Source organism: Wolffia australiana, chromosome 4 (genome assembly GCF_029677425.1).
Source record: "Wolffia australiana isolate 7733 chromosome 4, ASM2967742v1".
Lineage (NCBI taxonomy): Eukaryota > Viridiplantae > Streptophyta > Magnoliopsida > Alismatales > Araceae > Wolffia > Wolffia australiana.
In genome coordinates, this window is record NC_135838.1 from 6,447,005 (window position 1) to 6,471,886 (window position 24,882).

Below are 24,882 nucleotides of genomic sequence, written 5' to 3' on the forward strand. Positions count from 1 at the left end.
AGCGTGGCTAATATGCCTTTGATGTACATTTGCTTTATTGGCTCATGTCTTGAATGGATCCGGCAATTTGACAATGATCTCTCAGATTTCACCGAAGTTTGTAATCATCCTTGGATATTAATTTTTCTCCTTCAGGATATATTAAATATATCCTCTAAATTGTGGAAACTTGTTATAGAGTGTTGATGTTCTGATCTCAATTGTTATTATAATGGCCCTGATACACGGACCAATTTTACTGCTTTTTTTGAGCTTTTGTTCTAGATATTATTTTCGCATATTGTTCTGATTACTTACACATATTTGGGGTGCGTTGTGATCTAAGCAAGTGTTTCTAAAAGGCCATGCAGATTTTAAGATCTTATTTTTGATACATTCTTAAATTCTTGTGAAATATTATATTTATTAGACGCACCTTATTGTTTTTATTTTATGCGATCCATAATCTTGGAGATGAAGCTATTGAATTTCTATAAATTTTGTTAGAAAATGATGCCCATTATTACTCTTACTAAATATTGGATGAATGATGACCTATTAAATAATGAAATATACTTGTCATGCAATTAGACCTAAAATTAACTTTGAAAAACTGGAGAAAAAGTGTGACTATAATTGAATTTTTAATTACTTTGATTTATCATGAGAAAAAGTGTGACTGTAGAAGTCGTGTTTATTTAAAAATAAATTATTAAAAAATTATGCGTGGAATTATAGAAGTCGTGTTTCTTTAAAAATAAATTATAAAAAATTATGATAATACTGCATTGTATTATTTTCCGCATGAGTGCAGTAATAATTATAAATCTAATGGGTTCTGCAATTCTATTCATAGAAACATGAAAAAGGGATGTGAAAACCAACTCAGGAAGTCATCTTAAAAAAAAAAAGTCAGTGGGGATTCTCCAAGAATTGAATGGTGGTTTGTAGATGATAAGATGCCATTAGAATGCAAAGATAGATTAAAAGTCAAAAAAATGTGAAATGAATGAAATTGGTGATAAAAGATTTGACTTAGGCAGATTCCCCAAGTGTATATTCAACTGCATGTTATTTTCCGCATGAACCTTTAAAAATGCTTGCTTAGATCACCACGAACTTCAAATATCTCTAAGTAATCGGATCAAACAACCTACCTAATATAGTGATATGTGAAATATAATTGTCTCTAAAATCATGTCTCATTTGAAGATTTATGTGTTGATATAACAAAAATTTGCGGTGGAATCAACAATAATGCAAACTTAGAGAATGAAAGATATAAGATAATGTTTCAAATTTATTTACCTTCCAAGATTGATATATTACTGACCCATGTGGAAATTTGAGCCAATATTTTCAGGGTCCTATTATTTCTCTCACACACTCATCCACTCCCCTCCTATCACTTGACACCAGAGTTATGTAAAAACATATTGGAGTCAAGTTTAAGGGTGCTTTGAGATCCATCAAATTTATTCGTGTTGAATTAAGGGAAATTCATAATAAATCTAAGAGATGATGGGAACCTAACTTATAAATAAGGTTGTTAACCTTGGATGCATTTAGGGTCGAAGGTGAGTCTTTTGTGTCTCATCTTTCATTGTCCTTTCTCAACACCGAGTATATAATGTTTTTATCTCTCTCTAAACTATTTCAAAACTCTCTTCCACATAGATACACTTGTAAATCCATTATTCATCTACGTAAGTTTTATCTCTGCAATATTTTATCCCATATTCCTCTTCATATCTCTAAATCACTACTAAAAAATATACGTCTAAATCCCTATTCCGAATGGAGATGTTCCATGATCATCCTATCTTTTATGTCTATAGAGTAAAAAAAATTATATCAATATTTATTCTGATTATCAACTACTTATTATTTGAATTTACTTGTCAATGGACCTTATTTAATGGGGCGTAGACTCATACTAGGGCTTACCTTGCTACCCTGTGCAATAAAATCCTTGCTATGACGTGTAATAGATGGTTGTAAGTTCCTTGACTTCGATATATTGCTCTTTTGATCAAATCTAGGGGTTTTGAGATATATTGAATCTTGATTGATGCCTAGAGTGTACAAATTATTTAAAAAACTTGTAGCCCGAAATCAAGGTTGGATTAGGTACCGAAGTAAATCAATAAAACTTGACACAACCAAAATTTTTCTTAATCCCTTGAGTTTGCATTCTTTGATGTCAGCCTATAAATTATGGTTGAAATAAAGATGATGTTTCATATGCAGTTGGAAAATGATTTGTAAATAATCTTACACTTCTACAACATACTGATTAAATTAAAATCTAGATTATCTTTTTACCTTTGTATTCTGTATTTCAGAAGCTGAGGTCAACATCCTTTATAATGGCATGACCTTTGTGTAAATGATCTCCAAAATTTCAAGGGTAAGATGAAACAACCCATATTCCTTTCTCCTCCGATATATGATGATTCACTTAATATGGATGTCATCAAGAATTTTCTTATGTTCATCTTAAAGATGACTCTGCATTTCCCATTACTTGACTTAGATTTACCGGCCATAAATTAACTTCAAAGTGAGTTATCATCAAGCTTAATCGGATAAATAAAGTCATAAGTAAACACATCAAAATAATTCCTTATCATTTTTTTTATTCCAATTGAATCTTTAGAGATCATGTTAATCAGTCCCATTGTCGAAAAAGGCCCTCTAATTGCTGTCGTAGACCTCCGGACACTAGTGGCATATCACCACAATTAGATATTCATGTGCTACTATCCCCTTGATTGTAACTTCAATCATTATTGATTAAACCCGGCGATGCGCACACTGCAATAACAAGAGAGTAGAAGAGAAGGGAGAGTGGATTTAGAATGGAATGAGAGAAGGCCCGCAGACTAACGACGCCACAAGCAGGTGGAATGGACAACGCTGTGCACTTGTAGTAGCTCCCCATTCTGGTTGCAGGACTGGACGTCTGTGAGAGGAATTGGGTTAGGAGGGGTCAAGATGGAAAGGTGCACAAGCACACTTACATTAGTCGATAGCCAGTTTCTCCTCTTTGATATCAAACTTAAGTAAGTCTGAGTGTTGGGTGTATCTGGGCTGGGCCATTGTCCTTTGGCTTGGGCCGGGGACAACTTTGAAGATGTAAGTGTGTGTCGCATCATGACTCCCTTCTAAGTCAACCAGCTTGTCCTCAAGCTGGAAGGATGGAAATTGTTGTCACAGTTGGGTGACGGGTTCCCAAGTTGCGTGAGGACCTAGAGGCCCTAGCCGGATGGTCTGAAGGTTGTAATCCCTGCTGGAGTGACATGCCATTCATTTGCCGCAAAGTGTCCCGGTGGAATGAACTGTACTTTTTTTGCCGGTCCCACTACGCCCTTTAGGTGTTAAACATGAAACACTGGGTAAATCTATGTCTCGTGTGGCAAGTTGAGATGGTAGGCCGCCAGTCCAATGCGCTGGTGATGTGGTATGGTACGAAATATTTGTCAGCCAAAATTTTCATACAGGGTGCGAGCAAGGGACTTCATGCAATAGGGTTTCAACTTTAGGAACAAGGTGTTGCCTTCTCGAACTTGATGTGGCGATGGTGACGATCAGCTTGGAATTTCATGGTGGTTTGTGCACGTTCCAGGTGTTGGGAAAGAATTACAAATTTTGATCGCTTTGCTGAAGTACATGGTCCAAGTCATCAAATGGCATGGTAGGACTATCGTAGCGCAGGAGCTTGGTTGGTTCATCTCCATAGACTGCCTTCAATGGAGACATCTTAATGGAGGGGTGGTAGTATGTGATGTAACTTAGTTCCACCCAATGTAGCCAGGCGCTCCACCTCCTTGGTTGGTCCCCTTACAAGCAGTGACGGTAAGTCTCAACGGATCGTTTGACTACTTCAGTATGTCCATCCTATTCAGGATGATACGATGAGTTGTGCTTCAACTGAGTACCCTGAAAATTGTGAAGTTCTGTCCAAAAGTGGCTTAGAAAAATGCTACCGCGATCAAACACAATCTAGCTTCACTATCTCGGTTGCAAACTTGTTGGCTATGTCTCAGCCAAAAATGGATGGTGCAACCAGAAGAAGTGACTGTACTTGCTGAGAAAATCAACGAAGACCAGGATGCAGTCAATGCTGCCCAACTTGAGTAGGCCTTCTATGAAGTTCATCGATATGTCCTCCCAGATTTGTTGTGGTATGGGTTGGTTGCAAGAGCCTGGCTGGAGAGAGTGAGGATGCCTTTAATCTTTAACATTGAGGGCATGCATTGATGTGCACCTTGATGTTGTGTGTCATACCACACCGATAGAATTGCCCTGCCACTCGTTAATACATTTTGGGAAAACCCTGGTTTCCCCCGATGACATCGTCGTGTAGTTCATCAAGGATTTGCTGAATGATAGATTATTTTTCTGGCAAGACTAGTCAATCGTCATGAAGCAATGTGTCTTGAGCCAAGTTATATTTTCCTTGACTGCTCGGCGATGTTCGTAACCCTTGGATGATGCTCAGTAACCTAGGATCGTGCCACATTATTTTTCAAACCTCAGCCATGTCGCCCCACTTGGATAGTGAGAAATCACACAGTTGGTTGCCAGACAAGAGATATTAGCATGATAGTGCATCAACCACTTGATTTAAGCTTCCTGTCTTATACTGGAAGTAGAAGTGATAGCCCATCAGTTTAACTATTAGATGATGATTCTTACCTTGGATCTCTTGTTGCTCCAACAAGTGTACGAGGTTGCATTAGGTAGCCATAACGAATGCTTCAAACATTAGGTAGTGATGTCATTTTTTGGCTTGCTAGAATTACTAGCACCAATTCTCTCTTGTAGGCTAAATGTGTCCACATCATCGCGGCAGTGCTTGGCTGAAGAAGGCGATGATGCAAAAGTATGACACCCCGTCCACATATAAACGCATCTGTATCGATCGTGAAATGATGTGTAAAATTGGGGAGGGCGCGCACTGGTGCCGATGATAGGGGTTGTTTCAACCTGTCAAACCCTTACTAGGCTTCTACGGACCATGCAAAATTCTCGTTCTTCAACAACTGTGTTAGAGGCCAAACCTCGACTGCATAATTGATAACATGCATTTTTAGTAGCTTAAAATGACCATATTTACATATTTATTTTCATTGAATGAATTATATATGCATGTTATCTGCCTTAAAATGATTAAATTCCTTGAATTTTATGTATTTTAATTTATTTGTGGAGATTTTTTCTGACAATAGATTCTCTAAATAATACAATTTTCTGAGTTATAATATGATTTTTTGGAATTTTTTGACATTAAATTCAGAAAGATATGAATTTTCTGTCAAAATATATATTTACTTGTATTTTTGGGCCTTTCTTTTTTACTTTTCCTGGCGTTGGTGACATGGACCAATCAGAAAAAAGAAGCTATTTTGGCAATAAATGTGTTCTTTGGCCCGAGAAAGAGATGGTTAAAATAGTATTATTTCTCTCTCTCCTTTCTCTCTCTCCTTTCTCTCTCCTTGGAATAGTCAACATTGACGGCCGACGACATGGCAGCTCCACAGGACGCCACTTGTACACGTGGTGCATACATGTCACATTTCTACTTGTTTATAGGGAAAATCGCTGATGTGGTGTGTTCTGACATGACGCCATGTCAGCTGCGACAAAAGCTATTAAACAACATATTTAAATAATAAACTATCATTATTTCTTTTTTGTCTTTTCCCAAGGTGACAAGTGATGCGACGAGAGCCGTCAATTGTGAATGACGAGGAGGAATCTCAGCCAATCATCACATTTAATGCCCATACAAGAAAAAACCCTGACTGAATGAGGTTATGGTGCTGACGAGGATGACATGAGAGAAATATTTGAAGAAAATTGAAGGCTAGAAATCATCCAACTTCTAGGCTTGATATTCAACGATCCAGTACTCGGATCGAGCTAAAATTTGAAAGGTAGCTTCGTCTTTACATCATTTATCCATCCATTCAGTTGAATCTATAATTTGAGCCCCCATCTTTGTAAAAATCCTCTTTAAACTCACTTCCTCCTAGTGAGGGTGATTGAAAGCAAGTGAAATTTTGAAAGTCCATCAAATGTTTTGTGGTGTCTCTAGTGTTTGGGGAAGTTCAACAGAGAAGTGGGGAGGTTTGTCTACAGCAGGAAGATGTCGTGATCCTGTGAAAAATAGGGATCTAAGGGTAGCATTTCGCCTTACATTGAATTGTATCCAACACACTTAGTGTAACCATCTTCATCATCCATCATCTTCGCTATATAGAACTGTTGGTTCCTCTGGGCAGATGTTGGTGCCTCTTTTTGAAATTGGTGTCCTCGTCGCAAATGTAGTAAAGGTTTATCACTCGTCATGTCAGGACCAGCTTGAAGGCAAGTGTGCAGTCGATGAAGTTGTCGGATGCACTCAAGTCAATGAGAATGATGACCTCTTGACCATGATGTTCCCTTTAAGTTGGATGGAATGTGGCAGGGGCATGTTGGCAACGACGTGGAGGTTGAGTCATGGAGTCGATTGAGGTTTTCCTCAAGCGGAATTGTTTCCTCTCTTGTCTCACCTTCATCATCTGTAAGTATCCTCGTCGAGTCCTTCATGTTCATCACGATAGATATATGGAGGGTCTCGCAACATGCATGCCCAGGCGTGAAATTCTCATAACATTGGAAACATAGCCCTTGTGCTCTTCGATTGATAAACTCCTCGGTGGTAAGTCAAAATTGGTGAGGAGGTCGGGACGGTGGGTTTCCCCATGGAACGGTGGTCGGAGCCACTGGCACATGATTTCTCGGTATACCACTCACAGGCCTTGGTCCTCTGCCACTTCGCCTTACTGCTATAGACTTGAATTGAGTCAGTAACCTCTCTGCCTTAAAAGCGTAGTCGATGAGTTCTTCGGCGGAGTTTGGTTCTCTCCGATTGATGTCAACTTGAAGAGAACGGCTGTAGTGTGGAATAGAGAGCATGCATGGCCATCTCTTCAGACAGCTCTAGCAGGTAGCCCACCAGCTCCACTTAGGCAGAGACGACCTCATCCAAAAAAGCACGTTTGTTGCAACTTGAATATCTGGGGATAAGACTCTTGAAGCTATAGGCCAAATCAGTGGTACACTTGATGTTTGAAGTCGTCCCAGATAGCGAAAACCTGCTTGATCATGCAAGCTGAATCCCTCCCCTCCATGTAGGATGAGAGAACCCGAAAGCACTTCGGCGTCCCGCACTAGGTAGGCCCAAATGAGGAGATACAACACTCGAAGTCCCCATATGAGAAGGTTGGAATGTCGGTGTAACAATGGTGTTGGGCCGGACATGAAAGGGGGTTTTGGCTTTGTTATCCACACCCAACACGACAGTGATGATCGTCCTCAATGTCCTCGTCGTCATCTGACTCCATGTCTCCCAAAATATCGACTTTGTGAGTATGGCCCAACATGACAGCAGGTAGACGAGGAAGGGGGTGTTGGCCCCGAATGGGAGAGGAGTCATCTGAGGTGGACTATGTAGGGGGTTGAGGGTCTTGGGAAAGTTCTCTGCAGTGGCAACATGGTGAGACTTGTGTACCACTACCTTGGTGCACCTGACCACATTCTTGCAGAGCTAATCTGGTACATGGGGAGTTAGATCGCAATAACTCTACTCGGTGTTCCTGCTCATCAGCTCGTCGCGGAGACCAGAAGAGCTTGTTCAGATAAGGAGGTTCGAGGGCAGCACATTCTCTTGCTCATGGCACTCTCGTGGCAGTGGCAGGATAAGCCTCTCCAAGGTCAGCTGGGTTCTGTGGATCCAAGTGAGATGGGGGCCCGTTCTGCAGCATCCGACAGTAAGCCGGCTATGGCAGACTCTTCTGCTTCCAGGGAATGAATTGGATCGACTGTAGTCTTTACCGACAGGCCCAATTCCTGGAATCTTTTAAAGGGTGCCCACTCCTAACACGGCATTGGCATCAGACTCACTAGGGCGGATAGCCCCAATAATCAGGCTGAGCCTGCTAGAGTGGGCGATGGAGGACCCAACATGGTTCTGTTTTGCAGCCGGTACAGGGAGGGCTCTGTGGGTGACAACGAGCCCCAATGATGAGGGAGCTGCGCTGACCGGTATTGGTGCTCCAAGAGATGGAGGATTTGCTCGAACTGGTGTTCCAGGAGTGGAGGCAGTCTTCCATGAGGAAGAAGATGCAAACCTGACTATGATACCAGATTGTTCAAACCACTTAATTGTCACTTCTATCTTTCGTGATGAAACCCTACGATGTTCACAATGCAATAACAAGAGAGTAGAAGAGAAGGAAGAGTGGAGGGAGAAGGATGGAATGAAAACAAATTGGCACACTGATGACGACATCAAGCACACAGAATGAACAACACCGTGCACTTGTGGTAGCTCCCTGTTCTGGTTGCAGGGCTGGACATCTGCGAGAGGAATTGGGTTAGGAGAGCGCCATGATGTGGAAAGGTGCACAAGGCACTTAAAGTAGTCGAAGCCACTTTCTCCTACTCTATAGCCGACATAAGGCTGGCCCATCATCCTTTGGCTTGGGCTGGGGTCAACGTTCATAGATACGATTACGTATCGCATCATCATGTGGCCCCCAATTTCCATGACATGAGAGAAATATTTGCCACAGATTATTTGCAGCATCACACACCATCATCCATTGGGCATCATCAGACACCCCATTTTTCTGACCTGCAACAAAAAACCCTGAAAATCACCCAAAATTCAACAAAATTCAAAGAAAAAAACGTCATGGCTAATAAAAATTCAAGTCATGATAAAATGTGTGATAAACATGCAAATGATAGAAAATTAAGTGCATAATTATCGACCCAATGAAATACAAGCAAAATGTTGCCTAAAATATTCAAAGTATGACTTTTTGCAGCGCAATTGTACATCATTTTTGTGTGCTATGATAGAGATTGATCCCATAATAATAGGAATCCTGAAAATAGCCAAGAAAAACACATTGCAGATCGTTTATACAAGTTAAGTTCATTCAGAGTGGGTTTGAGTAGATCTACGAAAATGCTAAAAACATTAAACGGTGTTTATCTTTATCATGTAAAAAGAAAAAACCAGTAGATCAACCAAGAACTAGAAGCTTTTTTTTCACCAAGATACGTTAAAGCTGAAAAAAACAAAGTTTAAGCAAAATGGAAGGGAAAAAAGTAAATAGCGCCTGCCAGGGAACACGCAATAAAAGTGAAAAAAACAGGCATCATGTTCCATCTCACCAGTAATCACAGCCATCTAGAAGACCATCCTCATCTTGGCGTGACAATATGCTTAAACTTGGTTGATCTACTGGTGCAAAACTTGGTTGATCTACTTGGTTGGTCTACACCCTCGACTGCTTCACCACCCTTATCACTGCTTCCCCGGCAGGCCCAGGTAAGCGCAACACCAAGGCGAGCTTCTTGCTATGGAGGAAGACTATATATCCTTCTCACATGTGTCATGTAGCCTTCGTCTTCCCTTATCCTGAGCTTGGCCTCTGCAACTTTCACCTCCTACTCTGCAGCTGCAAAAGCTAGGAGGTTGTCACCCTGTCTTGAAGGCGTGTGTTGGAGCTCAACAGCCTGCCCAGAAAGAGTTGACGCCTGAAAGTAGCGGCTCTGAATCAGCTATGCTTTTTGACACAGAGGTATGTGCTCAAAATCCAACACCTTGGCCCCGACTTCCACTGAGCTCCACCCTGGCGGCTTATCCATCCGCTGGTTTCTCATCCTCTCTCTCACCCTTGCTGCCTCTCTCCATCTTCCTGCTCTGGCATAAACATTGGACAGTAAAACACAGTCACCTGCCTCGCCATGGCCCATCTCCACCAGCTTCCTCTCGACCTCCTCTGCCATGTTCACCTCACCATGGACGACGCAGGCGCCGAGAATAGTCCTCCAGAGAACCTCCTTCTCCTTTGTTGGCGCCATCATCGCCATCTCAAATGCTTTATCCAGCCGGCCTGCTCTAGCATAGATATCCACCATGCAACCATAGTGCTCCACAGAGGGTGTAAGCTGGTACTTGGTCTGCATAATGGAGAAGAAGTTCTGGCCCAGCTCCACGAGCCTGCCATGGCTGCATGCTTGGAGCAAGGAGATGAAGGCCGCGGCATCCGGGGTGAACCCTTGGAGCTCCATCTCAAGGAAAAGCTGCACTGCCTCGTCAGCGCGACCGACAGCGGCGAGACCACCGGCCATGGCAGTCCAGGAGACAACGCTCTTCTGCTCCATGCAGAGCCAGAAGAACTTCTCTGCTGCAGGCACATCGCCGCACTTGGCATATGCGCTGAGGAGGGAGTTGCAGGCAGGGAGAAGGCCATTTAAGCCAGCCTTGTCAAGGAAACCGTGGAGAGAGCAGGCCAAAGCCAAGGCCCCACTGTTTGCACAGGCAGAGAGCACTGAGGAGAGCGCCACCTCGTTGGGCAGGGCTCCAGCTCGCAGAGACTCACGGAAGAAGACAAAGGCTTGGTGATAATCCCCATGCATGGAGAGCCCAGAAACCATGGTGCTCCACGAGACTGAGTCCCTGGATTTGAGGTAAGTTGAGTTACATCACATGAAATTTCTCCAAGTGTCACGACTAACAGCCATGAAACAAATCCACCATCAAGAACACACTTCACTCACAGTCAATCAGAAATGAAAAATCAACCACACATAACGAATTGAACTGACATCCCATGAAATTACACCAACTAATCCAATATCAAATAACAGAAATAGATGCACACAACGATAACGATCAACTCCCAAGAATAAGGTTGTATATTCAACATAACTATTGCTAGTAAAATGCCTATAGATACACAACATAACTTTTTCTCTCTTTGTATCTATCCATCTATCTATCTATATATCTATAAATCTATCAATCAAACTGTCAATCTTTATAGCTATCTATAAATCCATCTCTCTACCTAACTCTCTATATATCCATGAATCTATCTAACCGCCAATCTACATACCTATCTATATCCATCTATATATCTTTAAAATTATCTATATATATCTATAAATGTATAATTCAATATATCCATATCTACGAATGAAAAATCTATTTATCTATCTCTCTACCCATCTATCAATCATTATATCTATCTAAAAACCCATCTATCTCTCATCTCCCTTCAACTCTCCATACCTGGCATGCTCGGGGATGAGGCGGAAGACCATCACCGCGCGAGCGAGATCACCACAAGAGCGGACGAGCCCAGCGAGGACGATATTCCAAGAGGTAGAGTCCCTCACCGGCGCAAAGCAGAAGACCCTCCAAGCGCCGGCCACGTCCCCGGCCTTAGCGTAGGCAGAGACAACGGCATTCCACGAGACAACGTTCCTCACAGGCATTTCATCAAACACCTTTAGCGCAGAACGAAGGCGACCCAGCTCAGAATACAAGGTGATGAGCGTGGTGGAGACGAAGAGGTGGGAGGAGAGGCCGTGGAGGAGGGCTTGGGCGTGGAGCTGCTCGCCATGGGAGGGCTCGGCGGTGGAGGAGGCGGCCTTGAGAGAGAAGACGAAGGTGAAGCTGTCGGGGGGGAGGAAGGAGCGGCGCATGGCGATGAAGGGGAGGAGACAGAGAGAGGAAGAGGAAGGGGAGAGGGAGCGGATGAGAGAGTTGTGGAGGAAGGGGTAGGAGGAGGGGAGGAAGGAGAGGAAGGGGAGGAAGAAGGGGAGGCCGGAGGCGGGGAGATGGAGGAGATATTCGGAGAGGAGAGGAGAGGCTTCGAGGCGGGTTTTGAGGAGGTGGGCTTGGAGCTGGTCCAGATGGGTGCGGCTCCGGCAGGCCCCCAAAAGAGAGCTCAGCCATGGCTGCATGAGTCCTCTCTCTGTCTCTATGTATACCTATCTATACTCTTCTCGTTGTATGGGGGTATATCCAGGTGGGTGCAACTCCGGGCAGAAGGGACGTCTGCCATTGCCAAACCATGTGGAAATGCCGTTGCTGCATGTACTCTCTCTCTCTTATTATATTGCTATTTCTATTTATGGGTTATATCACGGTGTGGCCTGAACTTTTTCGAAAATTCGAGTTACAGCCCTTACTTTTTTTTTGCCGTGACACAGCCCGAAGTCCCATTTGGTCCGCAGCCTGTGACGTGGAGTCTACGTGGCTGCCAGGTGGAGTTCCGGCGGAGTCCACCTAGGCGGAATCCACGTGGCAGCCGCGTGGATTCCACGTCACTGCGCGATTTGAAGAAAGAAAGATTTTAGCCCGCCCAATGTGAGTCACCCGGGAGAGAGCTGAGAAAGGCGACGAAGGAGAAGGAGACGGTGGAGAAGGAGGAAGAAAGGGCGCAAGGGAGAAGGGGCTTCCGCGCTGATCAACGCCGTCGGCGCCGGAATCGTTGTGAGCACGCCCTCGCCCTCCTCGATCGGCTGAAGCGGCCGCCCTACTCTGTCGCGCCGACGGTCCTCACCTACAACACCGTCATCAACGCCTGCTCTCGGGCCACGGAGGTGCCCTGGGATAAAGAGGAGATGGGCGAGCTAAATTCATGCTCTTCCATACCCATTCGTTCATTTGCGCTTGCTGTTCTAGGGTTCATTGAAATTTGATCTTCAATTCTTCTTCCTCGCTGATTCTTTTTTGCTTTGATCCACGAGTGATGGTAGACTGCGGACTGACTGGATCTCAAATTTCAATCTCTCTCTCTGTAGAACTCTCGCATGAAGGAGAAGGGGGGGAAGAAGAATTCCCGCGGATTGGAGCATTGTCTTCAATTTGCCAAGAAATCAATTCTCCAGACGCAGCGAATTTGTTTTCATATGTTTTTTTGTCAAATTCTGTTGGAAATTTGGTTTCTCGTGATTTGAATCAAGATTTATTTTAAGCAGTACAGTTATCCGGCGGATGGATCTGTTGATGAACAGATTCATCTTTGACTGTTTTGTTTCTTAGTTTGATTCGTCCTAGGTTTGACGCCTTCTTCCCGCGTCGCCTTTTCTCTTGGTAGATCTGTGCCTTTTCTCTTGCGGTCGTCATGGATTTAGGCTGCTTCAGGATTCCATTTCTTGCTTCTTTAATTGGTGGGTCTCTTTGCAGAGCAGATTCTTGTGAGGATTGAATCGTTGACCCCCCGGTTCCCTTTTGGCCTATGCTGCAAGATCTAATGGAAATAAAGAAGAACACGACGGATCTATTAGCCGCTGGACGGAAGAAGGTTTTTCTTGCCCCAATTCCCTTTCATGTTGCTTTTTCATTGTTCCAAGCATCAGTTTCTTGCTCTTTACGGATATTTCATGCTATTTTTCTCATTTTTTATCCTCATTTTTTTTCAGTTGCAGCAATATAGGCAAAAGAAAGATCATAAATCTCCCATGGTTTATCGAGCACCTTTGAAGATGTTGTTGCTAGAAATTACCTTGAGGAACGCCAAGCCCTCCAAAAGAAAGCAGAATCAATCAAAAAAGGAGAAACACCTCAGAATAACTTCTCCTGCCTTTCCCAGACGACTGATGATGTACATCTGATTGCGATTCTGAAATCTCATCTTTATTTGAGCAGTGTCACTAAGGATTTTCTCCAGTCACAGATTTTTGAGCTGGTCGATGAACAATAACTTAGTTCTGCTATTGAAATTTTACAGCCCCAGGATCTGGCCAAGGCGCATTACAGTTGAACATTATTTTTCCTCCTACAGATGTGAACCTGCCTTTATTTTATTCTCTTTCATTTAACGCTTTTAGATATGCACCTATGTCGTTTGAGAATTTATTGAAAAACATATTTCAAATTTCCTATCTCGGTTGATACTGAAATTTTCAGGCAAGAAAAGCAAGTGAGTTGGCTGGATTCTGTGTTCCCCACAGATAAAAAACTCCAACGTAGGAGACTGAGTTCCCCACAGCCGGGCTGCATTCTGTGCCAGGTGAGACGAACAACTATATTGCACCATGCGTTTATTATTAATAAACAGCATTTTAATAAAGTTAAACATTATTCTTGATTGGTAATTTGAATTTAAAATATGTTCTTGCTGGGTGAGAGCAGGGGACGGTAAAGGAGGCATTGAAATGACGGGGAGCATGCAGCTTATCAGCTTATCAGAGAGCTAATGACGGGGAGCATGCAGCTCGACCATGCCTGGAGGTTGACCCAGCACGGACCGGAGGTGGCCCGGAGGTGGACTGCTTGGCTCGACCCTGCCCGCCCCCTTTGATGTGCCCCGGGCGTTCAATGAGGCCATATCAATTAGTCTGCAAGTTTTATACGGAGACAAAAAACAACAGCCTAAGCGATTCTTCATTTAAGAGAGAGACTGCAATTTCCCAATGTCTTGTTAATCAAAAGAGCAGCTCAAGGAAATCTTCCTTTAAGAGAGAAAGAGATCGTAAAATTTTCAATTGTCACTAAACAAGATGTGAAAAATGAGAGAAAGCTGCAAGAATGGAGTTTGAAAGTTTTACATAGAGATAGACAACCAAACAGCCCAAGGTAGTCTTCATTAAAGGGAGAGAGACTGCACAATTTTCCAAATGTTACTGAATAGAATGCTAAAAATTAATAGCAGCCCTAGGTAATCTTTATTTACGAGAGGGACAGAGAGAAGAACTTTCAAAAGTCATTGAACAAGATCTTAAAATTGACAGAGAAAGTTACATATGGGCTTCAAGATAAAGATAGAAGATCATCGGTATTTTGAGAAGCAGTAATGTATGTCCATCTGGAGAGAGAGAGAGAAAGAAACCCACATGTAGCTAAAGAATGCGGTAAACCATGAAATCTAGAGGGAGACATAGAAAGTTACATGAATAGAAGAGAGAGCAATAAAATATGGGCTTCAAGATAAAGATAGAAGATCATCGGTATTTTGAGAAGCAGTAATGTATGTCCATCTAGAGAGAGAGAGAAAGCAACCCACACGTAGCTAAAAAAGCAGTAAACCATGAAATCTAGAGAGAGATAGAGAAAGTTACATGAATGGAACAGAGAAACCCTACCTCATGGAACTCCCGTAGCCAGGAAGAAGCTCCCAACGATTCCTGTAGCCAAGAAGAAGCCCCTTCTCCCTCACGCCCTTTCTTCCTCCTTCTCCACTGTCTCCTTCTCCTTCGTCGCCTTTCTCAGCTCTCTCCCGGGTGACTCACATTGGGCGGGCTAAAATCTTTCTTTCTTCAAATCGCGCTGTGATGTGGAATCCACGTGGCTGCCACGTGGATTCCGCCTAGGTGGACTCCGCCGAAACTCCACCTGGCAGCCACGTAGACTCCACGTCACATGCTGCGGACCAAATGGGACTTCGGGCTGTGTTGCGGCAAAAAAAAAGTAAGGGCTGTAACTCGAATTTTTGAAAAAGTTCGGGCCACACCGTGATATAACCCCTTCTATTTATATAGGTATCAATCATCAGCATATCTTGCGCTCAAATGCATCTTTTTGTTAATTGTCACTTCATTTTTTATTGGAGGGAGGGGGGTTTCCTTAAATCCCTCTGTCTCCTCTTTCTCTCATCTGACAATTGATAACACACATTTTAGTAGGTCCATATAATCAGATTACATGTTTATTTGCATTAAATTGATTATATATGTGTGTTATCAAGCTTAACATGATTAAATATATTTTTAGAATGATATGTTGAATTTCTTTAATTTTAAAGTGTTTTTAATGAGTTTTCTGAAATAACATGAATTTTTGAGATAGGATATAATTTTTCCTAAATGTTTTGGCATTACATTCGAAGAGATATCATGTTTAAACTCAAAAAATATATTTCAAACATTTTTATGAATTAATATCTATTTTTTGGAATTATTGAATGGCTCTTTGACTTTTCCAAAATCGGAGAGAGATAATCAGAGGGCTGAGAATGATCCAAATTCAAATTGTGATAACTGACGATGTAGAATAAGTTATGGGCCGAAATTTTGAGTGGAGCTTTGCTTTTCCTTCTTCTTTTCATCCATACCGTTGAATCTATAAACCCTCAGTTTTTTGTAAAAAACTATATTTGAACTCACTTCCTCCTAAAGAGGTCGATTGGAAGAGAGTGAGGGTTTTGAAGGTCCATCAAGGGTTTCTTGGTGCTTTGAATGATTGGGGAAGATCACCCAATAAGTGGAGAGGCTGATCTGCATCAAAAAAATACATTAATCCTGACTAAACGCATGGATCTAAGGTTAGTCTCCTGCCTTATATTAGTTTTTATCCTTCACATCCCTAGATCTATATCCTTTTTTTGATCATTGTCTCACTCTCGCCACCATCTTCCATCATCTCACCCAACCACAGCTACATCCAATCTTGGTCTTGACCTCGTCTCCTGAGTTTTATATAAAAACTCATCTAGTCCATCATCCTCTTCTCCATCTCACAAGCATCCATCCCTTCTTCCATCACATCCATCAGTTATGTCATTATCATTTCTTATTCCACTATTCTATTTCACCATCATCCATACACATCCACTCACATCCATTCACCCATCTCATCATCATATCTTCTCATTCATCTTCTACATCCATAATAACTTCACGTACTGATCTATCTCACTTTTTCATTTCCATTTGATATATCCACACCCTCTACCTATCCCACATATTATTATTCATATCATCATTGTTAAATAATTATTATCATTCTCTCTCTGCCTCATATTTGTCACACCACGATCCCTTATTTTATACATATCTTCTCTCATCTCTCGTGAATTATCATTTAAAGAATATTTAAGCCCTAATATCTGTCCCCTGTGGAAATGACTCATGCTCATCACTAAGTAGTTAAATTATTACTGATTTACTCAAATATCAACGACAAGTTTAGACCCTAAATTTGAGTTTATCAACAGTCCAAAGTTTGAGACTTTTTTCCATGTTCCTTCTTGATATAGTACTGTCCTAGGATTTTGCATGTGAATTTAAATTGATACATGTTGTAGTCTGTCTTTTTTACCAAAATTTTTGTAAAGGTGAGTCTTGGACATGAAAGCCCCAAGTGATTACCCATCCCACATTGCTCCAAACACAAATGGAAGTGTTACTTCCATAATGATTTATTACATTGGCAGTTGCGAACTGAGGGCATTGCTCCCACAATTTTTTTTTCTAGAGATTCTATTATGTTGTTGTCTTTTTAGTTCAAAATAAATTGCATAGGCTGTTGCAACTTACCTTACCACTATCTCAGGGTTTCCTGTTTGGCAAATGGCCATGAGACACCATCTATATACCAGTTCATCAAAGTCTTTTCCAAGTTTGGTCTTAATTGACTTACCTCTTTGGCTGGACAGTTTAATTTGGCTTGAGCATATTAAAGACCCGTACAAATTTAAAATATGTCTTTAACAAACACCCTACAGATTTACTATATTTTGACTACAAGAAAAACAGTTCAAATAATTTACCGACTTGAGAAACAGCCACAGGGCACCGTCTACTTGTGTCCACTCTAGAAAGCCTTTTTATAACTTGTCTAAGACTGTTGATCACTGTATAATACAGAGCGTTTATGTTCGTGTTGACCTCATGGAGACTTAAACATTGACTTGAGCCGATTAATGGCACACAATTACTTTTAAATTTAGTTTTTATTTTTATCCAAATACATTTATTCAATTAGATTTCGACATCAGAACACATGTAAAATAAGTACAGAATTTGAAATTTTGATTTTCTTCTCCTAAAGGTTTCTTCAAATTTCAGCTCAGAATTTAAAGAAACAAACTGCCACTCTTTTTAATGTCTGGTTCACTAACCATAAGTCACTAAATAAGGGAGGTACATAAAAAATAAATTTTATGGTTACAAAATCTTGACTCCCCAATCTTTGCCACCAAGGCTGCCTCAAATAGGCAATGCTTTTCATCCTTTTTTAACTGGAAAAGTTTTCTTGAATGTTATGTTCAAACTCATAATCCACCAGGTTATCAGGAACAAAATATTGTCATCGGCGAGAATGCTTCCCCTTTCTTTCATGCAGCCCACTTTTCCAGAACGCTGTTTGGGATATCTATGTATCTTTGATGTTGTATTTTAAACATGTACACTTTTCTTCTTCAGATTAATCTTCATTGACTTCATAACACTCCTTAAAGTTGTGCCCACATTGACTTCATAATTTGAATTCAAATCTTCATTGTTTTTGTAACCCGCTTGTAGACTTGCCCCTACCAATCCCCAAAAATAAAGTTGGCTTGATTGAGGGCAAGGGAGCGGGAGCAAGAAAACCAAGAATATCTTAAAAGGTTCTGAAAGCACTTTTGCTAGTGAGAAAGTGAACATTCTTGAAGAACAAAGGTTTGAAGTGTCATTCTCATAGCGAGGTAGCAAAGTGAAGTGCTGTAGTGGCACCAAAGCCCTATGTGCTATAATGCTGAACTAAGTATGCGTCACCTTATCTATAGAAGCAGTTAATTGACTTCTGAATCAGGATCCTAGTTTTATTGTGAGCCAAAACACCTATCTTTGAAAAACAACATGCTTATGCTCCTAAACACTTGTAAAAGCTCTAAATCAACCAAATATGTCAAAATTTGTCAGCCAAAATTTGTCACCCATTATTTATATTTATCTCTCAATCAGATAATTACATCTGAATTATTTTAAAAATCAGGATAATTATCATTATAAATGTCTCAAATAAATGACTCTCAGTTAAGTTTAAATCATTCACAAATCACTTCATTATCTATAATTTCCTTATTCACTCATATTGAATCGATCTTGCAAAGTGCCTCAGTAATTTTGGATCTGTTTCTTCGGCTTAGGAGGACCGTCATATAAAATAATACTATTTCTATGTAAAATATCGCTTATGATATTTCAATCGAAACCATAAAATGGAGTATTAGTTCTATAGCAATTTGTTGTGCAATGCAATAATAAATCTATTGCCTGTTTGCCAAAAAATAGGCATGACTTTACGAGCGATGCTACATTAATAGCGGGATCGAAGATTAATAAATAAATGTCATTCAAAAAGTAAAGATACAAGTTATTGCAAAACTAATGACCACTGGATATGTTTGGAAAAATCCCTGTGCTTTTTCTAGAAAGAAACCGGAACTACACTATTGATTTATGGCTGACTTTGTAACATGAAGTCAATAGGGCGATATCTTTGGATTCACAGACAGACAGAGATCGGGAGAGAGAGAAAATAAAAGATAAATAAAGTCTCTAGTAGAAGATAACAGAAACATACATTTATAAAAATCTTGATAGAGAGACACACACAAACAACTATAGAAATCTAGAGAGAGACACATACAATTATTTCTATATATATAGAGAGATACGGAGAGTTATATGTATTTCGCAAGAGAGAGATACAAACAGTTATATGTATCGACAGTAGGCTTTGACATTTTGGACCGGGACCTGGTTGGACCGGACCGAACCAGGACCGGCGGTCCACCATTTCCAAGGGGACCGGCCGGTCGGTCCGGATCCGATCTAAAGGTCAGGCTGGACCAGTACCAGTGTATGTTAAAAGAAATTTAATTGTTTTTTTTTTGTCAACCCTACGCTCCCGAGAGCCTTGCCTCTCCCCGAGCGCATGGAGTCGTGGGGGGAGGGGTGGCAGATGAGGAGGGGGGGGGGGGTTGGCGGGGGGCCTCGGGGGTGGCGGAGGCGTGGGGTGGCGGGCGATGGGGTGGGCGATGGGCAGTGCGTGGGACTCCGCCGCCCCCTCTTCTTTTTTTATTTCTTTATATGTTGTTCTTTAATACTTTTAATCTTCCTTTCTTATCCTTCTGGTTTTCTTTTCAAACGTTCTTATTGTTTTCTTCTTTTCTTCTCTTCTTCTTTTCATCTTTCTTTGCTCTTATCTTTTTCTTCTTCTTTTTACTATTCCTTTTTGTGTTCTTCTCTTCTTTGTTGTATTCCCTTTTACTTTTTCTTTTCTTCTGATCTTCATTACTTATTTTCTTCCTTTATTATTCTTTTTCTTCTAATTTTCATATTCCTTTCTTCTTTCTTCACTTCTGGTGTTCTTTATTCTTCTGTTCTCTTCTTATCTTCATCTTTTTTTTTCTTATCTCTTATCTTATCTTCTTCTTTTCCTCTTTTTTCTTCTTCATTTTTTCATTTTGTTATCTTCTTATTTTTTCTTTTCTTCTCCTTTTATTTTCATTTTATTCTTCTTATTTTCATCTTCCTTACTTTTTATTGTTCTCTTCTTCTTTTATTCATCTCATTTTCATTTTCCTCTTTTTTTTTGTTCTCTTCTTCTTCTTTTCTTCTTCTTTTGTAGTAGAAGAATCTTTGTTTTTCATGTTCCAGTTGGTTTTGTTTTGGTAATCTTATTTCTTATTATGTTGGTTAATACTCTTGCACTATCTCATCTGGATTCATGGATTTTCTCTTTAAGTTCCAAGTCCAACCAGCTTTGGATTCATGGATTTTGACTTTGACTCGTCAATTTGACCGGACCGGGACCAGACTGGAACCGAACAAGAGCGGACCAAAACCGGACCGAACTTCAGGTAAGGTTTAGGCCCATGCCAAAAAACCGGACCGCACTGGGACCGTCAAACCCTAATGAACAGGGAGAGATACAAGTATCTAAAGAGAGAGATACATACAGTTATATGTATTTAGAGAGAGAGGTACAGAGAGTTATATGTATCTAAAGAGAGAGATACAGAAAGTTATATGAATCTAGAAAGAGAGGTACAGTTATATGTATTGAGAGGTATAGAGAGTTATATGTATCTAAAGAGTGAGATACAGACAGTTATATGTATTTAGAGAGAGATGTAGGGACAGATATGTATCTAGAGAGAAATACAGACAGTAATATGTATTGAGAGAGATAGATACCGTTGCATGTATCTAGAGGGAGATATTATATAAATCTAGAGAGTGATACATTTAATTTTATAAATCTAGAGAGAGATGCAGACATCTATATAAGTCTAGAGAGATACAGACAGTTTTAGATATCTAGAGAGAGAGATACAGTAATATTTTTCTAAAGAGAGAGATACAGACAGTTCTAGGTATCTAGAGAAAGATACAGACAGTTCTAGGTATCTAGAGAAAGATACAGACAGTTATAGGTATCTAGAGAGAGAGAGAAAGGAGTCAATCAGCGGCTGCGCCAGACTAAGGGAAAATAGAGAAAAATAAAGGGAAAGGGACCATCGTCACTCACAAACCCTAATAAATTCCATGAATCCGTTGCCGACCCACCTCAGGAAACCTAATTTCCTCAAAAGGGTCGTTCTCAAATCTCCATCTTGACTCTTGACCCACCCCCCAACAAAACAAAACGTACAAAAACCAACGCGTGGCTTCCCACCAGCACACCGCGTTCTCTTACCAGGTCCAAGTCAAACCAAGCACAAGTTTCCAAAGAAAAATAGCAGCTTTTCTGGACTCCATCCCCGCCAACTGGTCTCCCCCTCAGCATTCAATGCTCCCCTGCAAGGAAACAGACTCGGCCCCAGTGAAGCTCCTTCTTCTTCTTCCTCTTCTGTCCCCTTCCGCTCCCAGGTTCAAACCCTAGCAACCCTCCTTTCTCTCTCTAGGTCATGCTTCTCTCTCCTCCTCGGCCATGGCTGTGGCAGTGAAGCTTCTTCTTCCCTGGAAGAAGCTCATCTCTCTAACCATCTCCGCCTTGGCCGCACTCCCCAGGTCTCTGTTTCTCTCTCTAGACCGTCTTCCAGGGTTCTGGGTCTGTGGTGTTTGTTCCTCAAACTTTCTCTCTCTTCCCAGGAAGGAAGACTGGTCAGTCTGTTCTTCTTCGGATTTGGTGGCTTGTGAATCAGAGACTGTAATCCAGGATGAAGAGGGAAGTTCCTGTTCTTGGGACTCTGATCGAGACTTGCTTGTTTCCGGTTATGATATTGGAGGGGAATTAGTGGACAGATCAGACAGGGAATTAACCTTCGATGGAGAGGGTAAGGCATGCTCTAATCAGGAAGCTACTCAAGGTGATGGAGAATTTCAGTTTGTTGGGATCAATTACCATGGAGATGAAGGTCTGCTCAACGGCGAAGACCACGGCGAAGCAGGGGGGGAATGGCGAGCTCGTTGGGAGGACGAGGACGAGGACCAGGACGAGGACGAGGAGGACGAGGAGGAGGAGATAATTGAGGATGATGAGATGATGGAGATGTTGAAGGCGGAGGCGAGGAAGGCGAGGGCCGCCGGAGCCCTCCCCGCCATCGCCGAGGACTCCGCCGACTGCTTGCCGAAGCTCTCCGAGCTGCCCCGGCCCCCGCCGCCGCCGCGAGAGGACCCCGCAGTCTCCCTCCGGCAGCTCCATAGAACTTACAGACAGAGGATGAAGAAGCTCGATGTGCTCGGATACCAGAAGCTCTCCGCCATGGGTGAGACTTCCTCCTACGGTCTAGACATGGTTGTTCTGTTCTGTTCGTTTTAAACAAACAAAAAATTCGCACAAAAGAACCGCACAGGGCCTTGTTCTTTGTTCTGTTCTTTTCCTTTTCAAACACAAACAAAATTTGCACAAATTCGATGTTCTGTTCGAATTTGTATTTGTTCTGTTCGGAAAACCGAACAGAACGAACAATTCGCATGAAAAGAACAGAACGACTATGTCTACTCCTACCCCATGGTTTTCCCTCCAATTTTCATAATTCAAATTCCCTGCGCGGATCTCTTGTGGCAGGCCTGCTGGAGCTCCAGGGAATTTCAAAGCTCTCCTCTAGTGGAGGATTCTGGCGGCGCCAATGCCGCTGCGGCGATGCGCCGTCGGAGAGCCTCGTCAAGGAGATCCGGTGCGATCTCGAGACGGTGTACGTCGGACAGCTCTGCCTCTCTTGGGAGATCCTCAATTGGCAGTACCTCAGAGCTCGTGACCTGGCCAGCGCCAGCTTCCGCAAGGTTGCCGGCGAGTTTCTCCAGTTCCATGTCCTCATCCAGAGGTTCCTCGAAGACGAGCCATTCCAAGGCCCTCGGATCCCCGGCTATGCCAGGAAGCGGTCTCTCCTCCGTAGCCTCTTACTGCAAGTTCCGCTCCTTCGAGACGACAGGAGGAAGAAGACTACGGCCCGTAGAGAGGATGATGATGATGATGATCCAGCATTCAGTATTGAGGAGCTTGAGTATGTCATGGAGGACGCTATCAGAATCTTCTGGGAGTTTATCCGAGCAGAGAAGAGGCAGTCTAAGGGGATAATCAATGGTCTCTTAGCTGCTCCTCCCCGGTTGCAGGATCCGGCTGATCAGGAGCTCGCCATCAGTGTCAGAAATCTTCTCAAGCAGGTAGGGTTCAGAGATTCAATCCGAGTGATTGAAGGAACCTTCTCACGTTGACCACTCAATCACCTCTCTTATCAGATTGGTCCGAGTCATCAAGGATAGATGATCAGATCACCTCCTTTGCCCCTGCCCCTCCCCCTCCGATTGTGCCTTGGGACCCTAAATCAGAGTGGCAATCCATCAGTCATCAATGATCGGCGATCTGATTTTCAATGATCAGTTTGAGTCATCAAGTATTAGAGGATCAAATTGGATTGCCTCCGGCCCCGGAATGATTGGATCAGGTCCCCTGATCTGATCACTCGTGGCAATCTGTCAGTCATTGATGATCGGCAACCTGATTGGTGATGATCAGCTCTTTGCATTGACTGATCTCAAGGTAACCAAATCTAATTGATTGAATTGTGATGGCATATTCTGCGATCGATTGAGGGGCCTTCTCATACTGCCCTCTCAATCACCTCGACATGGACCTGGTAATTCATGGCAACAATCAGTTATTGAAGATCAGTGATCGGATTACCGATCATAGCCTATCCATGATCATGCTGAGCAGTGATCAGATTGGCATGCTCTCTCCCTTTCATTCTCCTCTGTCTCTCTAATCCGATTACTGGTAGTTGAGGTGATCCAATCAGGTGGAATCAACTTTTGATGGCATATTCCAAAATTAATTGTGGAACCTTCTCATTCTGCCCACTCAATCACCTTGAACATAATGATTGGATTGCTCATGGCAGTCAATCAGTCTTGTCATAGATGATCACCATTGATTGGATTGGGGCCCTGGATCTGATTATCAATGATAGGCTCTTTTTCTGGATTGGACAGGGGTAACCAATCACACCAATCTACCGTTATGTCATCTATGATTGAATTGCTCCACCTTACGAGCATGCTCTCATCTCCCTGTCATTCTCCTCTTCGTCTCCCACTAATGCCATCTTATTCTTCAGAAGAAGAACGAGGTGAAGGAGGAGGTGCGGGCCGGAACTTGCCTGGTGAGGAAGCTGAGTGGACGGCGCAGATCGAATCAGGACGATCTCTTCTTCGCACAGGTGGATGTGAAGCTCGTGGCAAGGGTCCTGACCATGTCGACGATCACCAGGGATCGGCTCTCGTGGTGTCTCTGGAAGCTTCAGAAGATCCACTACATGGAGAAGAAGATACGAAGAGAGGCTTCATTCTCTCTCTTCCCTTGCTGACTCGTTGACCCATGACGTCAGAAAATGATTCAGTCAACTTTTGGGCAGATAGAAAAGATTTTGACATAGTCTTCCCTGATTTACGGCTGAGAAAATGCAGGTGAAATTTATTTGATATTAGGGTTCTTAGCTAAGTTTTCTCCTAAATTGAAAAAAAAAACACCAAAAGATATAATTCGTGGAACAAGTAAATGTAACCGGAAAATCCTCTTGACGAAGACGATGAACTTTGAATTGACCTATTATGTAAACTGGGAATGCGTGATGATAATTGAAGAAATTGAAGGAGCCCAGATAATGGAAGAAAAATTCATAATTATTCAAATTCATCGTGGCGATCATCAAAACGAAATTCCAAATCCGCCGGCTGAATTACCCTATTCTCGATTCTCACTTCCTTTTCAATTCAAAGGGAAACTTATCAAATTCGAGAATGAGGTAAAACATAATTGAAACCCCGTTGACTCGAAGTTAATCTGCCAAGTGTCGTGCATGGGACAAAAATAACACAAACACGATTGAA

At 42.1% G+C, this 24,882-nt stretch overlaps 2 protein-coding genes across 7 annotated transcripts; one reads left to right on the forward strand and one right to left on the reverse strand.

Annotated features, from left to right (window-relative positions):
• Positions 1–8,286: 8,286 nt before the first annotated feature.
• Positions 8,287–11,914, reverse strand: LOC144701735 (pentatricopeptide repeat-containing protein At1g74630-like). 5 transcript variants are annotated; one of them, XR_013581098.1, is made up of 5 exons: positions 11,120–11,914; positions 9,646–10,504; positions 9,214–9,579; positions 8,474–8,680; positions 8,287–8,388 (listed from the first exon to the last, which is right to left on the reverse strand). XR_013581098.1 is itself a non-coding variant. In XM_078573478.1 (3 exons), exons 1-3 carry the CDS (start codon positions 11,794–11,796, stop codon positions 9,490–9,492), a joined length of 1,626 nt encoding a protein of 541 aa, XP_078429604.1. In that variant the 5' UTR covers positions 11,797–11,914; the 3' UTR covers positions 9,072–9,489. The 5 variants fall into 5 exon arrangements, 1 of the variants encoding a protein (XP_078429604.1); XR_013581099.1 differs by having other exon boundaries at positions 8,287–8,665; XR_013581097.1 differs by having other exon boundaries at positions 8,287–8,680.
• A 9,396-nt stretch (positions 11,915–21,310) lies between these two features.
• On the forward strand, positions 21,311–24,639 carry LOC144701737 (uncharacterized). 2 transcript variants are annotated; one of them, XM_078573480.1, is made up of 4 exons: positions 21,311–21,561; positions 21,643–22,259; positions 22,562–23,157; positions 24,111–24,639. In XM_078573480.1, exons 1-4 carry the CDS (start codon positions 21,482–21,484, stop codon positions 24,357–24,359), a joined length of 1,542 nt encoding a protein of 513 aa, XP_078429606.1. In that variant the 5' UTR covers positions 21,311–21,481; the 3' UTR covers positions 24,360–24,639. The 2 variants fall into 2 exon arrangements, with proteins under 2 accessions (XP_078429606.1, XP_078429605.1); XM_078573479.1 differs by having other exon boundaries at positions 21,311–22,259.
• Positions 24,640–24,882: the final 243 nt, after the last annotated feature.

Coding starts and splice junctions, on each gene's coding strand:
- LOC144701735 (XM_078573478.1), bottom strand. CDS start 11,796: ATGCAGCCATGGCTGAGCTCTCTTTTGGGGGCCTGCCGGAGCCGCACC. Junction 10,505..11,119: donor CTCATCCCCGAGCATGCCAG/GTATGGAGAGTT, acceptor CCTCAAATCCAG/GGACTCAGTCTCGTGGAGCA. Junction 9,580..9,645: donor CAGTGGAAGTCGGGGCCAAG/GTGTTGGATTTT, acceptor CGCTACTTTCAG/GCGTCAACTCTTTCTGGGCA.
- LOC144701737 (XM_078573479.1), top strand. CDS start 21,482: ATGGCTGTGGCAGTGAAGCTTCTTCTTCCCTGGAAGAAGCTCATCTCT. Junction 22,260..22,561: donor CCAGAAGCTCTCCGCCATGG/GTGAGACTTCCT, acceptor CTCTTGTGGCAG/GCCTGCTGGAGCTCCAGGGA. Junction 23,158..24,110: donor TCAGAAATCTTCTCAAGCAG/GTAGGGTTCAGA, acceptor CTTATTCTTCAG/AAGAAGAACGAGGTGAAGGA.